Genomic DNA, 17,333 nt, shown 5'->3' with positions numbered 1-17,333 from the left:
GAAGCATGGGATGAGAATTGAAGGAGGAATAAGCTTTGCTATTTTCACAAAACAAGGAATGGAACATAACTGAGAGTGGTCAGCTGAAGCAGTTCTACTCTTCTGTGGAAGATTGTCTGTCTTAAAAGTAGTATGAATGGACTCTGCCTCCACTAGTGAAAATGTTTGTGTGTCCTTTAAAATAATAAAAGGGCCAAAGTTCTCTAAAGAAAATGGCCCATGTGGGAAGGTGCTACTCTGCACTGCTTTGCAGCTGTGATGACTGTGCAGCCTTTCTTGTAGGACATGTGCTTCATAGAGGGGGCCTTGGAGGTCCACTTGGGAGAGTTCCACGTGAAGATGAAAGGTAAGTTCCTTTCCTCTTTCCTTCAAGACTCATCAGTTGATTTTGTGGTCTAGGTAGCAATCTGATCCACTGAGAGTCCAGCTATTCAGTGCCAGTTGCTTCCACTGGCTTGCTGGATGATACCCTGAACAGAGTTCTGGCAAACTCCTGTTTGCTTCAGTGCTGTAAAACAGTTCTGCAGTGGTGCTGTCTATCTGAATACAAAAACTGACAAGCTTGCTTTCCTCAGCTCAATTAAATTTTGTCCTTTCAAGAGTGTCTGGGCTTGTGGTATAGCTTCTGCACAGAGCTGAGGAAAGGGAGGGTGTTGGCCAGAGAGCCACTTGATTTATTGCAATCTGAGGCTTTGGGGGGGCTTTGTAAAACTCTACAGGTATTAGGAGTTTTCCTTCTCTTTTCAGGGCTGGTGGGCTTTGCACGTCTCTGCCCGGGGGACCAGTATGAGGTGCAGTATAAAGCAATTAATTGTCCTTTACTTTCCTGGTGTGAGTTTGCAATAGAGGAACAGGACAGCAAGGGTGGAACATGCAGGATGAGAACAGTTTGTGATAAAAACCCCCACTGCTGTGATGGGAAAACAGTGCTTCGGCATATTCGGAAGTTACTGTGCCCTCTGGGCTGGGGAGGGAAAGGTGTGATTTGGGTGTTATGGGAGGGCTTCAAAGATGGCAGTGATTGTCTGTGAAACCCAACCTGTCAGGGCTTTGTCTTCAGATTAACCTGGAATCATGTAGCAGTGGCTGCCTGTTTCTTGGAAGGCTGCCCTTGGCATCATTTGAATGCACCTTAGTGTCTTACTGGGTGCTCTCCTACCTGTGACAGTTCCTAATGAATTCCAGTGTGCCTTGTATTCCAGTACCCCCACACTTGGAATGCAGTGTAGTTCTGCAGCTCTTCTAGAATGGGTGGGACGTGGCATTTGGCACTGCTTCAGGTGTTAAAACCTGCATCCTGAATTCCTGTCTCCAGTCTTCCAGCTTTATCCAAGTTCCCAAGTGCATGGTGATCAAGGGGATGGCTTCACTCCTGCCAGACTGGAACAGTGAGAGGCCTAGGGACTGAAGGGAATGTTCTGGGATATGCTGACCCGACATCCTTTGCTCTTTGTGGTTTCCAGGTGTTTGTGCGACTGGGGCGCCAGAAATGGAGGTTGAAAGGCAAGATCGAGACCGATGACAGCCAGACATGGGATGAGGAGGAGAAGATTTTTATACCCAATCTCCACGAGAAGTTTGAAATTAAGGTGTGGTGTATAATGGTTGGATTGGAATCAGTGGGTTAACACGTCTTCTGCCACTTACCTCTTACCTCTTAAGCTGCTGAGTGTTTCTGAAAGTTCTTAAATAGTTTTCTTTTTCTAGCCATGTAAAAATGGCAGTTAATCCATGTTCTGTCTAGTGAAGGGACATGTACTTCTGGTTTTCCTTTTCTTCTGGCACTTGTATTAGTGCATCTGCTTTCCCCTATTCTGGAGTCTGGTAGATGTGGTTGTGGTTTGGGTTTTTTGTTTGGTTGGGTTTTTTTAAAAAATGTCCAAGATCAATATCTGGGATTTTCTAGGATGAAGTCTAGATGTGGAGATTCAGATGTATATGTAGTAGCAATAGTTCTGTTCTCTACTGAAAGAGAGAAATTAATGTATAGAAAACATACCTTTGCACCTGTGTGTGTTTGGAGTGTGGGGTTCAAACCTCCCTTTATCCGGGTGCAGTGCAGCTGCTTTTGTTGTGTTTTACTGCAGAGATGCTCCATATCTGTGAAGAACCAATGGCATTTATGTGCTTCTGCAAACTGTCTGTACTTTAAATCTTTGTTTAGAGTTCTGACACTCTTTTAGAAATCCCTTGGAACAGGTCACATCTTTGGCAGTAAGGGACCAGTGCAGTGGCCTGTGAGCCGTAGGTGACACTGAGGGAAGTGTTCAGAGCCCCACGTGCAGCTGCCCCTGCATTGGTTCTGACACCTCCCTTGCAGGGGGAATTAATCCTTAAGCAGCATTTGCACTGTAACCTGGCAGCTCTAGTGGGCTGGACCCTGCAGTGTGACTCCTGTCAGCCTGAAGGGAGCTGAGACTGAAGGCTGTGCTGGATTCTGTCCTACTGGGAAACTGTGCCAGTGCAGGGTTTGGGGTTTTGGCAGTTGTGTTAAAGCAGCTATTGCAGTGTTCTCCTCCTATCTGGCAGCAAGAACTGGGTTACACAGGAGACAGTCTTTGGCATTTTGCCAGCACTGCCTTTGGAAATGTGCTTGTAACATGCTTTTTAACTGTCACTGCATAATGAAGATCAGGTGAGAAGCTAATTCAGATCCCTGTTTTCCCATAATAGTTGTTAAAACCTGTATTACTTTGTGTGACAATGATAGTTTTTTACTCTTTTTGTCAGCTTATGAAAATCTACTGATGAATGTCCTCCACAGCCTCCTGCTCTTTCCACTTTGTGCTTAATGATCTTTGCCCAGTGCAAATATATAGCAGGTTTAAAAAAACAGAGAAGAAAATTGATGAGTGCCAAAGAGTGTTCCAAGAGGAGCCCAGCAGCACGACTTCAGCTCTTAAAAGAGATGTAGGCATGGAACTAATTCCAAAGTGGACTTCAGGCACTTGTGCTAAAATTCTGTGCTGAGTCTGATGCTTCATGCACTTCTAGAACAATGTGATCTTCAGTTGGAAGTACGTTTTTATAGCAAATACTCAAGTTAGGTTGTTTTTTTTTTTTTTTAAAGTAGCTGAAAAAGACAAGTGCCAGCCTGGGAAAAACACAGGCCTGTGACTGCATTGGTAACAAACCTGGAGCCACCTGCAGAGCTGGAGGAAAGAATGACCCAAGTTCTGATTTTGATCCTGCTGAGCTCAGGACAGTTAGAGAGGTCACAGAGGATGCAGAGAGTTGTGTCTCCAGATCCTTTAGGCAACTGAGAGCTGAAATAGTCTGGTACTGAAATAGCTCCAGTACTAGAGCAAGAATTACAGACTAATTTTTCTTAAAATCATAGTCCCCCAAGTTCCCTTGTCTGAAGTGCTGTGCAGCTCTGGGTGTCCCCTTTGCCAGCCCCCTGGGAGCTGTTCCCTGTGGGGATATCAGCTCACAGCTGTTTAGGAGCCCAGAACTCAGTATCAGTGTTTTGTTTGTTATAGGCCTCAGAGCAGAGCTGAGCCTGGGGTGTTCTCCTTTCCATGCAGGTGACTGAGGATTGCCTGGTAGGATGAACTGGATGTGTTTGTCTGTCTCTGCAGGTGACAGAGCTGCGAGGACTGGCCACTATTCTGGTTGGTGTCGTGACATGCGACAGCATCAACTTCTTTACAACCAAGCCTCAGGCCATCATTGTGGACATCACTGAACTGGGCACCATCAAGCTGCAGCTGGAGGTCCTCTGGAAGTAAGTACAGCTTCCAATGGGAAAAGCTAGAAAACATTGGAAACGATCAAAGGCTCCTAAGTATGTCAGTGAGCAGCATTCACCCCCACAGTCCTCTCTCCATTCAAGGTGCAGGACAGATGACAGCCTTGTGCTTCCTCACAGCCATCCTGGCTGCTGGGCCTGATCTCTGTTGGACCAGTCCTCAGGAGGGCAGGGGAAAGGACACAAGCTGTTTCTATGACCTATCAGATCTTCCTTTGCTCTCACCAAAGCCATGGATAGCCATGGGAGCTGACTTAGCCTGACTTAGTGAGCCTTACTTAGCTCACCCCTCTTCACAGTGAGCATTCAGTCCAGCTCCAAGCAATTTATGTCCATCTATAAAATATGAAAAATAACTGAAGATGATGAAATGAAACTGGAAGTAGCAGCTTGTAGGCACAACAAAAAAAATACATAGCTGAAATTTTAGAACAATCACTCTGACCAGATCACAGTTTGTTATAAATGAAGCTTTCCCAAAAACTTGGCACCTTCATATTTGCACTGAGTAGTTATGGATACGAGGCCTGTTTGTGCACTACAGGGAAGCTTGGTTACAGATGTGCTTTTAAAAGAGCTGAGCATTGTCATGGTGCCTGTGATGTATTAAATTGTTTTATAATTTAAATCTGTAAGTTGATTATTGTAGTGGATTACTGATGTTATTAAAAGCAAATTCTCACTGTTGTGGATGCTGCAGTGGAACTTATTCCTCACTCCAGACTCACCAAGGTTTTTGAGGTAGTACTGTTGTTTCTGCTTTATGGGACTGTTGTTCCACACTGAAAGGACCATCTACAACAAATCAAGCCTTTTTAACCTGTTTCCATTTACTATTGTCCAGGGATTAAATGCAGCCCCTTAGTGAAGTGCCCAGTTAAACAGTGGGCACTGTTCTCTTGTACCTCTGTGTGTGGCTCACTGCAGTCCTTGATTCTTCCCAGCCCTCCATGGCCAAGAGGCCTTTGAACACACCTCTGTTATAAGGACTCTCTTGAAAGGCCACTTTGACCTGGGATCCAGGCTCTCTCCAGGAAAAGCAGAAACAGCTTTCAGGTTCCATTTCTGGGGCTGGGGAAAGAAAAGCTTTATTGATCAACACAGTTTTCTGAATGTCTCTTGTGCATGCTGTGGTTCTTGACATTTACTGCTGTCTTGTACCTGCAACTGGGCTGAAAAATGTGTCTTGCCCACAGCACCTGAAAATGATTTTCCAACACACAGATTGCTCAAAGTCAATGAGAAATAAACTCACCCAGCAGAGTTTGGCTGCACCCGTTTATGGTGCTTCTTCCTCTCGAGATCTGACAGTGGGCATCAGGATGTGGTTTGTTTTGGTGAGGTGCTCAGAAGAAATCACTTCTACTCTCTTGTTATTAACCCACACCGATGGCATCTGACAGTCCCTTCACTTACTGCTGCTGGATCTGCTCACTTCCTTTCCTCTCTGTCAGTAGCTTCTGTAATGAATTATGCACATAAGCTGTTCTTACAAAAGGACTGTATGAGGAAAGCCCCTCCCTATTCTGGGATATTGCATAGTTCCTCATAATAGCCTGAATCTCCACAGCAAATTACATTTGTGGCAGAACTTTCTGGAAAAGTCCAATCCCGACGCTGTTGACCCTCGATGGCTGTGGTGTCTGAGAGCTCCGAGTGCAGCTCTGGGCTGGCAAAAGCAGCAGGTCTGTGGTATTTGGGACAACCATCACAGCCTTTGGAGTTGGCAAGAGCTGAGCTGGGAGCAGGGTTTGTCGTGACTCATTTTCTTTGGGAGTTAATCCCCACTTGGAATTTCTCAGCGTGTGAGAAAACCCCGGCTGTGTGTCTCTGCTGTGTTTAAGTTTTGCGAAATGCGTTGGTGTCCCACCAAGTGGATTCTCCAGAGCACTTCTGTGCAGAGCTGGCCTCTCCTCTGGCAGCCTGCTTGCTGGAGTTCTTTACAGAAAAGAGAAGTTTTGTGGTGATAACTCAGGGTGTTTCTGTTTGCAAAGATAGAGCACTCAAAACAACAGCTGCTTTTCTCTTTGATTTGAGAATAACTAAACAAATCCATCTGATTTGCCCAAACTTCTCTGAGGCACAAGCTTTCAGTCTAGACCTGCTTTGTGAGGAATCCAAATGCAGATCTCTCTCTTCCGCTTCTCAATGTATATTTTCTTTTAAATAGGTCTCCAGTCTTCTGGGCTCAAACAAAAGTGCCTTCAGCTCCTTTATAGATCATGCCATGAGGAGTGTGAATGAACTTGGGGCCGTTGCAGAACAGCTTTGTTGGCCAGTTTGGCAAAAGGCTTTGGGTTTTTTGCCAACCTAAACAGCAGTCTGAATTCTGTGTCTCACATGCAGGACAAAGAGAAAGCTGTATTCTCCTTTCAGAACTTCAGCAGCACCCTGTGCTGGGATCCAAGGGCACCATCCAGTCAGAACTGCTCTGGTGACTCTGCCTGCTTTGGGCTGTGCTGGGCTGGCTCACAGGGCTTCCTGGAGTGAGAGAAAACCTGAAGGGAGAATAAAAAAGGAAAGTCTGGTTTCTATTTTTGGATGCTGCCAGTCCTGATCTTATAGGTGAAAACTTAGGTGAATATGTAGGTACTCCTGCAGTATCTTCAGGCACTATCCATCAGTGCATCCCTGTGCACTCATAGCCTGGGGCTGTGACAAGCTGTACTAACCTGGAAAATGTGCTTGCTGTGCTTTAAGGGGTAGGAGAAACACCTACTAACAACCTTCTCACTGTTAAATTGCATGGGCATGTTCACCTGGGTTTGATGGTGGCAAGAGAAATCTCATGATTAATAGTGAGTCCAGTCAGTTGACTAGAATTGGCTTTTTTTTTGTATTAATGTAAGTCTGGATTCACAGGCTGAACACTGGGATTCAGGCAGGTCTGTCCACCAAGAGCACTTCTGGTCTGGTGGTATTTAATTCATGGACAGAAAGGGAGTGCTTAGGGCACACTGGGAGAAAGGAAGGCAGATCCTCTGAGGGCATAAACCAGGCAGTGTCCTCCTTACTCACCCAACAGAAAGTGCAGCAGGGGGAGGTAAATTATAGAAATCTCAAGTATTCCATCGCTCCACAGGTTTGGTGGGTGTGACAAAGTAACATCTCCCTGGGAATTCATGCTCAGGGCTGGCAGAGCTCAGGTGGGCCACTTTGATTTTTTTTTTTCTAATAGAATTTTTAAGCCTTGAGAAGGTGCCTATGGATAATCCTGTGCAGGCACATCAATGTGGACAGGATATGATTAGCCACAGACACCTCTCACCCCCTACAGCAAGTACTTGCTCCACAATTTAAAGTTAAATAATGACATTTCTGCACACTTTTTACCTACACAGAGGTTTTGTGTCAATGATTTCAGGAAAGCCACTAGACAAACTAAGGAAAAACCAGTGACAATTAAAGGCAATAGTCTGTTTGCAAAGTCTGGTGCATGACAGATCTCAGCCATGGATTGCCTCAAACCTGGGCATGTGTCTGGGGAAAGCCCACTCTATTTGACTCATTTCCTGTGTTTTCCCCTGGAATATCCCCTACTGGATTCTGTCAGTGTCAAAATGCTGGGAGAGATGGATTCGTAGATCTGTCCCAGTCTGATGGTTTGTTTGCTGTAGAAATGTGGAAGGAGATGATGGATCATGCCCAAAAAGCTTAGAGCCAAGAGATAATAGAAGCTTTAGAGCAGAGTCCATTCTTTCTTTTCCCTCTGCTCTCAGCTGTTCCTTGCAGGGACTGGGAGTGTGTCCTTGTCTGGAGGCAGCTGAAGAGCTGCATTTTGCTGGAGGATTCCAGGAATTGTCCAAGGGGCAAAACAGATTCAGTTTGTTGTTGTTGTTCCTTTCCCAGAAGTGTCATTTTGCATTACTGCAGTGCTATATTAAAAGCTAAAAGTGAAAAATGTGAGGAATGGATCCCTGTGACTTTTTCTAAGAAATGCCACGGGCAGGAGTAATTTGCTTTCATCAGCAAACACAGCAGGCTTTGGGGAAAAGGCTCTGGCTGTCAGAAACCCGATTTATTTCTGTCCAGTGAGTCAATGCAGGTGGTGGTGGTTGGGACTCCGTGGAACTGGGCTGTGTGATGGACCCCAGCTGGGTGACACTGGTTAATTCAGCCAATTAACCTGTGCTAGGGGAGCTCAGAGTGTCACCTCTGTGCTGAGGAGCTGCACTGCAGGGTGCAAGGGAGAACTGTCCCTGTGCAACACGAGCAGCTGGAGAGACTTGGAGCTCTGCTTTTCAACTTTTGCCAGAGAGCAGAAGTTCTTTTCCCTGCAATTGATTAGTCCTCGTTCCCTTTTGGATCTCCTGCAAGGTACAGCTGAATGCAGCTGACTTTATCCTGCTGTTTGGTCGTCATGTTCCTATCACTGATGTTACAGATTTGTGGTGAACAGTTCACTTTTTTCCAAATGCCAGTCCTTAAGTGGAAAAACAAACTTTCTTTTGGTGCCACAAGGCATATCAGTGGGGAACAAAAGTAACACGTAGGAAAAACAAACTCGCTTTGCTGAACTTGAAATATGTTTTCCCTCTCTTGGGTAGCTGAGTTGCATTTGGGGAGACAGTTTGTCCGAGTTTCCTTAAACTGGTTTGCTGAGGAGTTGGGAAATTAATGGCTGGGATGCAGAAGGTAATTGGGAACTCTTCAGAGCAGGATTTGTCAAGGTCTTGCAGCCCACAGCCAGCACCCTCTGGGGCTGTAAGTGGCTTCATCCGTGCCTGTGTGACCCACAGAACTGCCCTGTAGCCCTGCACAGCTTCCTCTGCCAGCCAGTCATTTATTAGTAAGTGAAGGATAATGAGGGGGTTTATTGGCTTTTCCAGGTGCTGTGTGCTCTGCAGGAGGGAAATTGGCAGTTTTCCTTTATTACATGTGCTCTGTTTCCTTCCTGCCTGGAGTGGTGCCTGTCCCACTGTGCCCAGTGCCTGTCACACACAGGCTGTGCTGGATGGGCAGCAGGGCCTGTGCAGGCTCTGCAGGAGGACAGGGAGCACTTCAGCCTCTTGGAACACTGGACTCTTCCAAAAACTCTGGCACAGGTCTCTGTCTAAAGGGTGTTGAGAATTCTGGGTAAAATACCTTCTTGCCTACCTCTTTCTCTGCTGGAGCAATCAAAGATACTGGTCAGAGGGGCAGTTTCTGTTTCCTTTTATTCCCTGTGGCGTTGACTGAATGTCACAGTTCAAATCCTCCTAGCTGTTCCTGCAGCTGAACACCTCTGTACTCTCTGCTCTCACTGACACTTTGGCCTTTGTTTTCTGCTGCAGCCCCTTTGACACAGAGAACCTGTTTTTGTCACCTGGAAGCACTGCCAAGTTTTCTGTGGGTAGCAGGAAGAGCTCGTTATACAACTGGACCCCCCCAAACACCCCCAGCTTCAGAGAGAAATACTACCTGGTGAGTACCTGAGGAAAGCAAGATGCAAAGGACAGACCTAGGGCTTGATTTTGGGTTAGATTAGACTGTTCAGGAGCACTCTCAGAAGTGTGAAAGCATAGCACTCTGGGCCTTTGCAGCCTGGGGCTTTGTTATGTCTTCTTTTAACCCCCATTCATTTAACCCAGAAACAGGTTTTCAGCTGCCTTAGTAACTCTCACCAGAAAGATCAACCACGCAGTTACTGCTGCTCCTCTGTTCATCCAGGGGCTCTTAGAAATTGGTTTCAGTAGTTTTTTGTCCAGTCCATGCTGGCCTGGCCCCACGTGCAGAAGAGCCCTGTGCTTTGATGGATTTGGGTGCATGTTTCCAACAACAAGAATCAGAGTTGTATCTCTTGGGTGGGATCTCAGGCTTCCCAGTTGTGTCCATACTCATTTATGGATCTCTTTGCTGCAGTCTCTTTTGCAGCTGAGGCAGAACCAGGGGGATGTAAGTGATGAAGCCCAGCCCCCCAGCATTCTGAGCTACTTGGCTGCCTGTGATTTTGATGACCATGGGAGGAGCAAAGCTCACAATCCTGCGGAGACCAGTGAGGGAGACTCGTTCAGCTCTGAGGACCAGAAAGGGGCAGAATCCCGAAGTACAACTCCAGCTCTGGACCACAGGCCATTGGTGATTATTCAAGAGACTGGTGCAGAAGAGCACCAGCACCCTCTCCCAGATCACACAACTCTGGATATCCTGAAGAAGACTCCATGTGGGGATGGATTTCCAAGTAACCCCTCCAGTCTCCCGAATCGCCACAAGGGCAGGAGGGATTCTGTGAGCCAGCCCAGGACTCGGCGCCTGGCAGAGCAGGAGGACAGCAGCCAGAAAAGCTGGAATGCTGCAAGTGACCCGAGACTGGATGGACATACAAAGTCTGTTGACAAGACTCTCCAAGAAGTGTTGAATTTGCTGAAATCACACGATGTGGGGCAAGCCCAGCTGGAGAAATTGGAATACCAGGTTTCGTCTCTGAGGGATAAATTAAAGGTATGGGAATGTTTTACCCTTGGGACATGGTGCAGATTCCTCTGTTACCCCTAAATCTGAAGACGTTCTGTGACCCTGAGGCTGATTTCATTTAATGATGCAGCAGTGGCACGTTCCCAAAAGGAGTTTGGCCACCAGAGGTCAGGCAGGACTCGGGAAAGGCAGCTCCCAGTGCTGGGCACAGAGCAACGGCTGGGAAAGGAATAACCAACGCAGTCCAACTGGAAACCAGTCTGGGCTAAGCTGAGCCTGAACTATGTCAGAGCCTCAGCATTTGGGTTTGCTTCTAATCTTTCTTGATATTTTTAAAATTTGGTATAGCTCGAGGTGACTGCATCAGTTCATCAAGCTGATATGCTAAGAATGAAATCAGAAAAGCAAATTAATTTATTATTAAGAATGATTTCAAAACCAGCAAAGAACTCCTGCAAAATGGCTTGATACTACAAATAACAGCATTTTTCCTTCCACCCCATCAACAGCAAAAGACACTTCATCACAAACACTCATCTATGGAGAGTTTAATGGTGGAGACAGTCCTGGAAAGCTTTGACTTCCTAAACGCTGACTGCAGTGCTGATGAGCTCTCGCTGTTTGGGAGCATCAGGACAGCCAGTGTCAGGTATGTGCTGTGGGGACAGGGCTGAGGGGGAACACCTGGCTCAGTAACAGCTGTGCAGAGCTGCTGCTGGTGTGAACACCCAGCACAGAAACGTGTCCTCATGTTTTTAAGAAGGTTATAAATGCAATTTAAAAAATTGCTGTTGTGTTTGGTGCCACCTGGTTTGTAGTTTGGCAACTTTCTTGAAGGCTCCCGTTGAGACTGCACATCTTCAGTTTTATTTAGTGATGAGAGTTCTAACTCCTTTTTCCCCTCATCTCAACAGCACATACAATGAGAACACACTGAAGTCCCTGAGCTGTGACACGAGACCAGAAACTCAAGATGTCACTACTGGTGATGACAACTTAGACACGCTGTTGATAACTCACCTGAAGCTGTGCAAAGGTCTTCTGCAGGTACAGAGCAGCCTGGGGGTTCCCAGGGCACTGGATGTCATTGTTGATTCTGATTATGGACAGAAGGGATTATGTAGCTGTTTTATAAAAGCAGAAAGACTCAAAATGGAAACAGAGTCCAAAAACTGCAGCATCTTCGTGTATCTACACAGAACATGTCATATAAAACTCTGCTGCCTTTCTTCAGCCTCTGGGTTTTGCTGGAGCTCTAATTAGTACTTTGTGCCCTAAGCAGGCTGTAAATGCAATCAGACAGGTTTGGCTCTAAATGTGCAAGGGGTGATCAATTTTTGAATGAATGAAAAACTGATACTACCAGTAGTATATGCTGTGATGGCAGAGGGGCCTTCTCAGAGCAGCTGATGTTTTCTCACTGCTCTTAGAAGTTTGATTCCAAGAAACAAATCCTGGTTTACCTTGAGCTTTATACTGCCCTTGTTTCAGCTGCTGAGATACATATGTTGCATTTCAGAAACTGAGGTCACCAAACATAGCCCAGGTTGTCCAGGAGAGCATTTTGGAAGAAGTATCTGAGCAGACCCAAGTGCTGGGGGATGTCCTGGATATGTCTGTTGAAGAAAGTGAGTAGCTGCATTATTTCCAAGGCATGCCAGAGATGGGAGAGGTGCACCCCTGATGTGCCTGCTCCAGCTTCCCCAGACACATCAGTGTTTCATTCTAAATTCCTTGCAAACATAATTAAACCAGCTCTTGTATCTGAATTCTTAGAGAAAACAGGGCTCATGGTTTGCTTTGGATTTTTCTGCAAGGAAGGAAAAGATTTGGAGAAATTTGTCTCGAAGAGTAGCTGAACTGGTATGTTTTAAACAGGGATGTTGTAGATGATGGAGTTTGCAGTCAAAGAACAGCAGAGCAGCCTTAGTAAAATCCTCTTTTATCTGTCCTTTTACTTGGTAAGCAAACAGCCCAAATTCTGTGCCCATCTGCAAGAACAGTTGGGCAATTCTTCCCACCTCAGGCCTTCCCAATACTAAACTCCTCTATACACTGTTGACAAAATGATAAAGCACAATGGGAGGCTTGGAAGGCTTTTGTTCTCATCTTGGTGAATACAGCATCAAGAATGCAAATTTTAGTTGGAAGCATTTGCTGACAGGTTTTATCCTGGAGGATGTGAGAATAACCTGTTCCCCAGAGCAGAGCTCCAAAGGGCCTTTGGTACAGTGTGACAGGGGAAGTGTGGGAGTGTTAAATGCAGGAGCTCAATCTCTCTGTAGGGAAGAGCAAGGCATGAAGGGTCCAAAGGGTAGTGAGAAACCACAGGTTCACTTCAAGTGAAGTGTTTGATAAGAGAGAGCCCCGAGGAAGGAACATGAGGCAGGGTCTCTAAAACCTGGCAGTGGCACATCTTTGGGCAGCCAGTTAAACTCACAGAAAGTTCTTCTGGAGCTGGACTCACATGCCAGGACAAAATGAACAATAAGGGGCAGAAGAGCTGCTGATGACAGTTTAGGAGCTCAGCCTAAGCTTGGTGAGATCAGTGCTTGCAGGTTTTAGCGTTTTGGCAGGAAATGCCCCATTTTGAACAAAACCATCTCTAACACAAATACAAGTTAACGCTGACCCATGTCTAGATAATCCATCTGGTGCCTAATTTCTCATGTAAAAATCCAAAATCTGCTGGAGCTCACAGACTTCTTCAAATGTGGGGTTTCAGTTATTCAGAAGACTAAGAAGAAGAAGCACTATCTGAAGATGTGGAGTGACCTTGCAGAGCCTGGCAGCATCTTGTTGGCTTCAGCAGAAAGGTTCCGTCACGCCCTGAAATACACGATGATGCTCAGAGTGAAGGAGAAGTACCCCAGGCAGCTGGAAGCAGGTACCACTGGAGCACAAGGCCACTCAGACTGCATTTGGCTGCAGTGCTAAAGATTGTCCCTGTGCATTTAAAAAACCCCTAAACCTCTTGCTTGTTCTCAGCAGCTTCCCACAAACTAACCTGCTGTTTTCTCGTTTGTCCTTGTCCGTGTTCCTTCTTCCAGTGCTGCAGAGGCTGCTGGAGCAGATCCTCACCTGTGATGGGTTGCTCCCCACTCCGAACCTCCAAACAGAACCAGTTACTTTATTCCAGTTTTATAGCTACCTGGACAAGCACCACATTGCCAGCCTGGAGAAACACTTGGGAAAACTTGCCAAGGAAGGTAATGGCAGTGCTTGGCTCCTCCTTTAGGGCTACCCTCCAGGTTCCCACTCAAGATACAATTCCAGAGCAGGAAACAACCAAACCAGTGCACTGACAACTTGCTTCCATTTTAATTGCCCTTATGACCATGTAATTTTAATCAGAACAGGAAAGATGTGCTTGACTCCCATATCTGGCCATGTACAAACAAACCAGGTGTGAAGGATGGGTTTATCTTAAGTGCCCTGAAAAGTGGGTTCTGGGATATTCTGAAGTTAAAGTAGAAGCAAAGTCAAGAGGAATCTACAGCTGGATCCAAGGACTGAGTAAAGTCTGGGGCTTTGGGTGTCTATTGCAGCTGGAATCAGACACAGAAAATAGCAATAAAATTGCAGAGGTTACTAACGTGCATTTTCTAGCCTGAGGTAGCCAGAGCCTCACTGGAGTCTTGTCCAACATGTGAAAGTACTTGAAAACCTACTCTGTGTTAGAAAAGAATTATTTTAAAAATAGTCTTTATATTGGCTGCATCTTTAGGCTTATGTTGATGCAGATGACTCATCTGGAGAGGGGCTAAAACTTGAGCATTCCTAGTCAGTGAAAAAGACCTGGAATATTCTTCAAATTGAAAGGGTAAATCCAGTGCCTGATTTCTTAGTTTTTAAAAGAGAGAGGGTTTTTTTGTCCTGTACAGTGAGATCTTCCAGGGCTGTTTACGGGTATTTTGCTTGATCCTGTTCCTTGTTGTGGGCTGGGCTCTTGTCCCGATGCCCAGGGCTGTGGGACCTGCTCTGGGTGTTGTCCTGGATGCACCCGGGGCTGGCACAGATCGGCTGCTCTGCCGTCCCAGCCTGGGCACGGGAGGAAATGGAACAATGGCAGGGAGAGAAGACAGGATGGGCAAAGGGGCAGCTGTCCCGGTTTGCTTCCTGCCACCCTTGGCTTCCTCGCCGGCCCTGGGAATAACTGCTTGTGGCTAAAGGGGACCGGGCCAGGGAGGAGTTCCTTGCAAATGTCTTGGTTTGCGGGTGAGTGAAGCCGAGCACTTCCCTCGCAGTGATGCTGATCGAGGAGCTGCAGTGCCCCGGGAGGCTGAAGACGCTGAAGAAGCTGAAGGGGAAGCGGCTGAACAAGCTGCAGCCGCTCCCGCAGACGCTGCGGCTGCTCGGGGAGCTGCAGCTGGACGAGAACCACCGAGTGAGCAAAGCGGCCACGTCCTGCCTGTGCCGCGCCGCCGCCAGCAGGAGCCTCAGGGCCAAGGTAAGCGCTGCAGCTCCCCTGGCCTTGCCGGGCTGCTGAGACCCATGGGATGGTTTCAGCCCGGAATGGCTCCCTCTGCCCTTGGCTTAGCTGTGAACTGGCCCCTAAACCACAGCAGTGCTCGGGTGATTTGTCTCTGTCCTGGTTTTGACTTTCAGATGGGCAGAGCTGCTCCTGTCAGTCTGCTTTGGCTGTTTGATTAACACTCAAGGTGTTCCTTTTACTTTCCTTTTTCCATTCAGGCTGTGTTGTTTTACACTGATGCTTTATCTGACTGTGATGCAAGACTTCAGCAAGCTGCATGTTTGGCTCTTAAGAACCTCAGGGTAAGTGTTCACAGCTCTGCTGGGCACATCTGGCCACAGTCATGGAAGCAGAAAAGTGTCTGACTGAGATTTTAAAGCTGGTAGGGTCACTTTAGCAGCTTTCTGCTGTTTGGAATTCCTGAATTCCTTGGCTGCCAAAGTTCCAAACCATTAATGCCGTTGTTCCAAAGGCAGCAGGAGAGGGAGCTGTGGGCATCTTGTTTGATGTGCCAGGCACAGCACAAGGACACAGGGGATGTGTTTGAACTCCTGTGATATCCAGTCACACAACAAGAAATCAGTCTTATTCTTAAACTCAATTTGCAAAGCAACAACTGGGATTAACCCTTTCAGTGACGTCCTGGTGGGTGATGCTGATTTAATGGTCCTGCAGCAGGGACCTGTACCCTGGGACTTTTACACTTTCTAAGGCCCTAAGACAGGAGAGAAGGAGGTGACAGAGGTGAGAATGTGTCAGGAAATGTAACTGATGTGCTGGGGGAGAAGAGAAAGGTCCTGGTAGAATTCAGGTTCAAGAAGAGATGGGAGTTTGTGTGTCTGTGTTTGCCTTGTGAAAAACATCCACCAAACTGCTGAAGAGCTGCTGAGGCCAATGTTTCCTTTCTCCCACAGGCTGTGGAGAGCATTGAGCAGGTTGCCCACCTGTGCCAGTCTGAGACAGAGGAAGTCAGGAATGCAGCCAGGGAAACAACGCTGTCCTTTGGTAAGGCTTTCAAACAGTCTGAAAAAGTGATGTGAAATAGTGCAGGACCAGGAGAGGCCTCAGGTGCAGCCTGAACACATCCAAGACAGTGGAAATCCCTCATGAACAGCTGTTTCATACCATGGAGACAAACTTTATATCACAGGTACCAACCAAGGGCCCTTGTGTTGAGGTTTATAGAACCAGACCAAGGAAATTCTCCAGGATAAAGTGCTTTAGGAACCACTGAACCTTTTGAAAAGGTGGCAGATAAGAACCAAAGATGCTGGAAGTGATGCTGGAGAACTGTTTCCCTATTCTATTCTTCCAAAACCCCCTTTGATCCATGTTTAGTCCTGGGGATCTCCAGACTTGCTTCCCAGAAACACTCAGGCTCACGTGCATGGCAAGTTTTCCAGCTGTGATGCTCCAAACTGTTACTCACATGGAAGCATTGACAGGAGGCCTGATTTTCCATGGTGGCTTCCAGCAGGTTTTGGAAAACTGTTCCCTTAGGGACGTGTTTGGGAGTCCTTGTTAGTTCCAAACAAGGTCACAATGGAAGTGTTTCCAGAGGATCCCATTTCTCAGGTGTTTTGTGTCTCTCCCTCAGCACAGGCTGTTTCCTTTCTCCACAGGGGAAAAGGGCCGCCAAGCCTTCGAGAAAATGGACAGGATCTGCTGTGAACTGAGGGAAACTGCCCAGCACGAGGCCGAGATTGAAATCACAGTGTTTTAGGAGTGCAAGGGGAGGAGCTGCATCCCCCTGTCCTCACAGCCACACGGGGACCTGAGGGATGGCTTTGGTTGTCCCTGCTCTGTCCGTGCTGCATCCTGCCCCAGGACAGGCTCATTTCCAAAGGGCAGAGTTTGCAGTCTCCACAGTTCAGGCTGGAACACATTTTCTCACCATCTCTCAGCACATGATCAAATACCAAGTGCCTGGATGAATGAAAGCTGGGATCTCTTGGAATGTGGCACCAGGTTGTCACTGGAGTTAAAATCTCCATCTTGCTGGAATTAGCTGCCCCTGCTCAGACTGTAACTCCAGTATGATTTATTTTCCCATGAAGTGTTTTATTAATTTGGCATTTCCTGAGGGAGAAATGATCACTCTCCAACAGTCCCTCTGGAAGGCAGCAGACAACAGCCTTTTACACCAACAGATCCAGCAGCATTGCTCAGTGGGTTCTTTTGCCTGGACAATTTGGTTACAGAAGGAAAACTTGTTACTTCCAAAGTCTTCAGCCTGGTTGCAGCTTAGGCCACGTTCCAGCAGGGACTCAGAGTGTGTGGGAGCAGTGTGTGTGCTGAGCAGGAGGGTCTGTGTTGGGTTTGCCAGGTGCAGGTCTGACTGAGGGAGGGACAGGTTTGGGTTGGTTTTAAATTTTGAGTTTAGTCATAGATCAAGACTTCTCATAATCATCCCCCTGGTGTCAGGCCCTTCCTCAGCCCCTGGCTGGCAGGGCAGGGTGGCCGTGGAGAGAAGCCTGGCCTCAGGTACAATACTTGAAAGGGTTGGGCTTGTGTGTACATATTTTTATATATATATATGTGTGTATAAAACGTTTCTATTCAGTATTTATTTGTTGGATTTCATACTGTTTTCTGAAGTTCTAATAAACCACTGAGCCAAGTTCCTGTGAGTGTTTTGTGGTGCTGTGCTGGCAGGCCTGGGGACAGGTACAGGGCACTGGGCTTGATCCCTGTCCTGCCTGGGACAGGTCAGGC

At 46.9% G+C, this 17,333-nt stretch overlaps 1 protein-coding gene across 5 annotated transcripts in view; it reads left to right on the top strand.

Annotated features, from left to right (window-relative positions):
* Positions 1–17,238, top strand: part of FAM65C (family with sequence similarity 65 member C) — a 59,452-nt gene extending 42,214 nt beyond the window's left edge. For all 5 annotated transcript variants that reach the window (XM_017815243.1, XM_017815239.1, XM_017815240.1 and 2 more), the window contains 15 exons: positions 283–346; positions 748–791; positions 1,464–1,589; positions 3,582–3,727; positions 9,025–9,154; positions 9,593–10,171; positions 10,654–10,793; positions 11,059–11,191; positions 11,664–11,772; positions 12,870–13,031; positions 13,195–13,353; positions 14,392–14,594; positions 14,837–14,920; positions 15,533–15,623; positions 16,241–17,238. In XM_017815243.1, the coding sequence (XP_017670732.1) occupies positions 283–346; positions 748–791; positions 1,464–1,589; positions 3,582–3,727; positions 9,025–9,154; positions 9,593–10,171; positions 10,654–10,793; positions 11,059–11,191; positions 11,664–11,772; positions 12,870–13,031; positions 13,195–13,353; positions 14,392–14,594; positions 14,837–14,920; positions 15,533–15,623; positions 16,241–16,341 (2,271 nt within the window). In that variant the 3' untranslated portion in view covers positions 16,342–17,238. The remainder of the gene's footprint in view (positions 1–282; positions 347–747; positions 792–1,463; positions 1,590–3,581; positions 3,728–9,024; positions 9,155–9,592; positions 10,172–10,653; positions 10,794–11,058; positions 11,192–11,663; positions 11,773–12,869; positions 13,032–13,194; positions 13,354–14,391; positions 14,595–14,836; positions 14,921–15,532; positions 15,624–16,240) is intronic.
* Positions 17,239–17,333: the final 95 nt, after the last annotated feature.

Source organism: Lepidothrix coronata, unplaced genomic scaffold (assembly GCF_001604755.1).
Source record: "Lepidothrix coronata isolate B3197 unplaced genomic scaffold, Lepidothrix_coronata-1.0 Scaffold49, whole genome shotgun sequence".
NCBI lineage: Eukaryota > Metazoa > Chordata > Aves > Passeriformes > Pipridae > Lepidothrix > Lepidothrix coronata.
The sequence above is the reverse complement of the archived record's forward strand: the minus strand, read 5'-3'. Positions and strand labels throughout refer to the sequence as shown.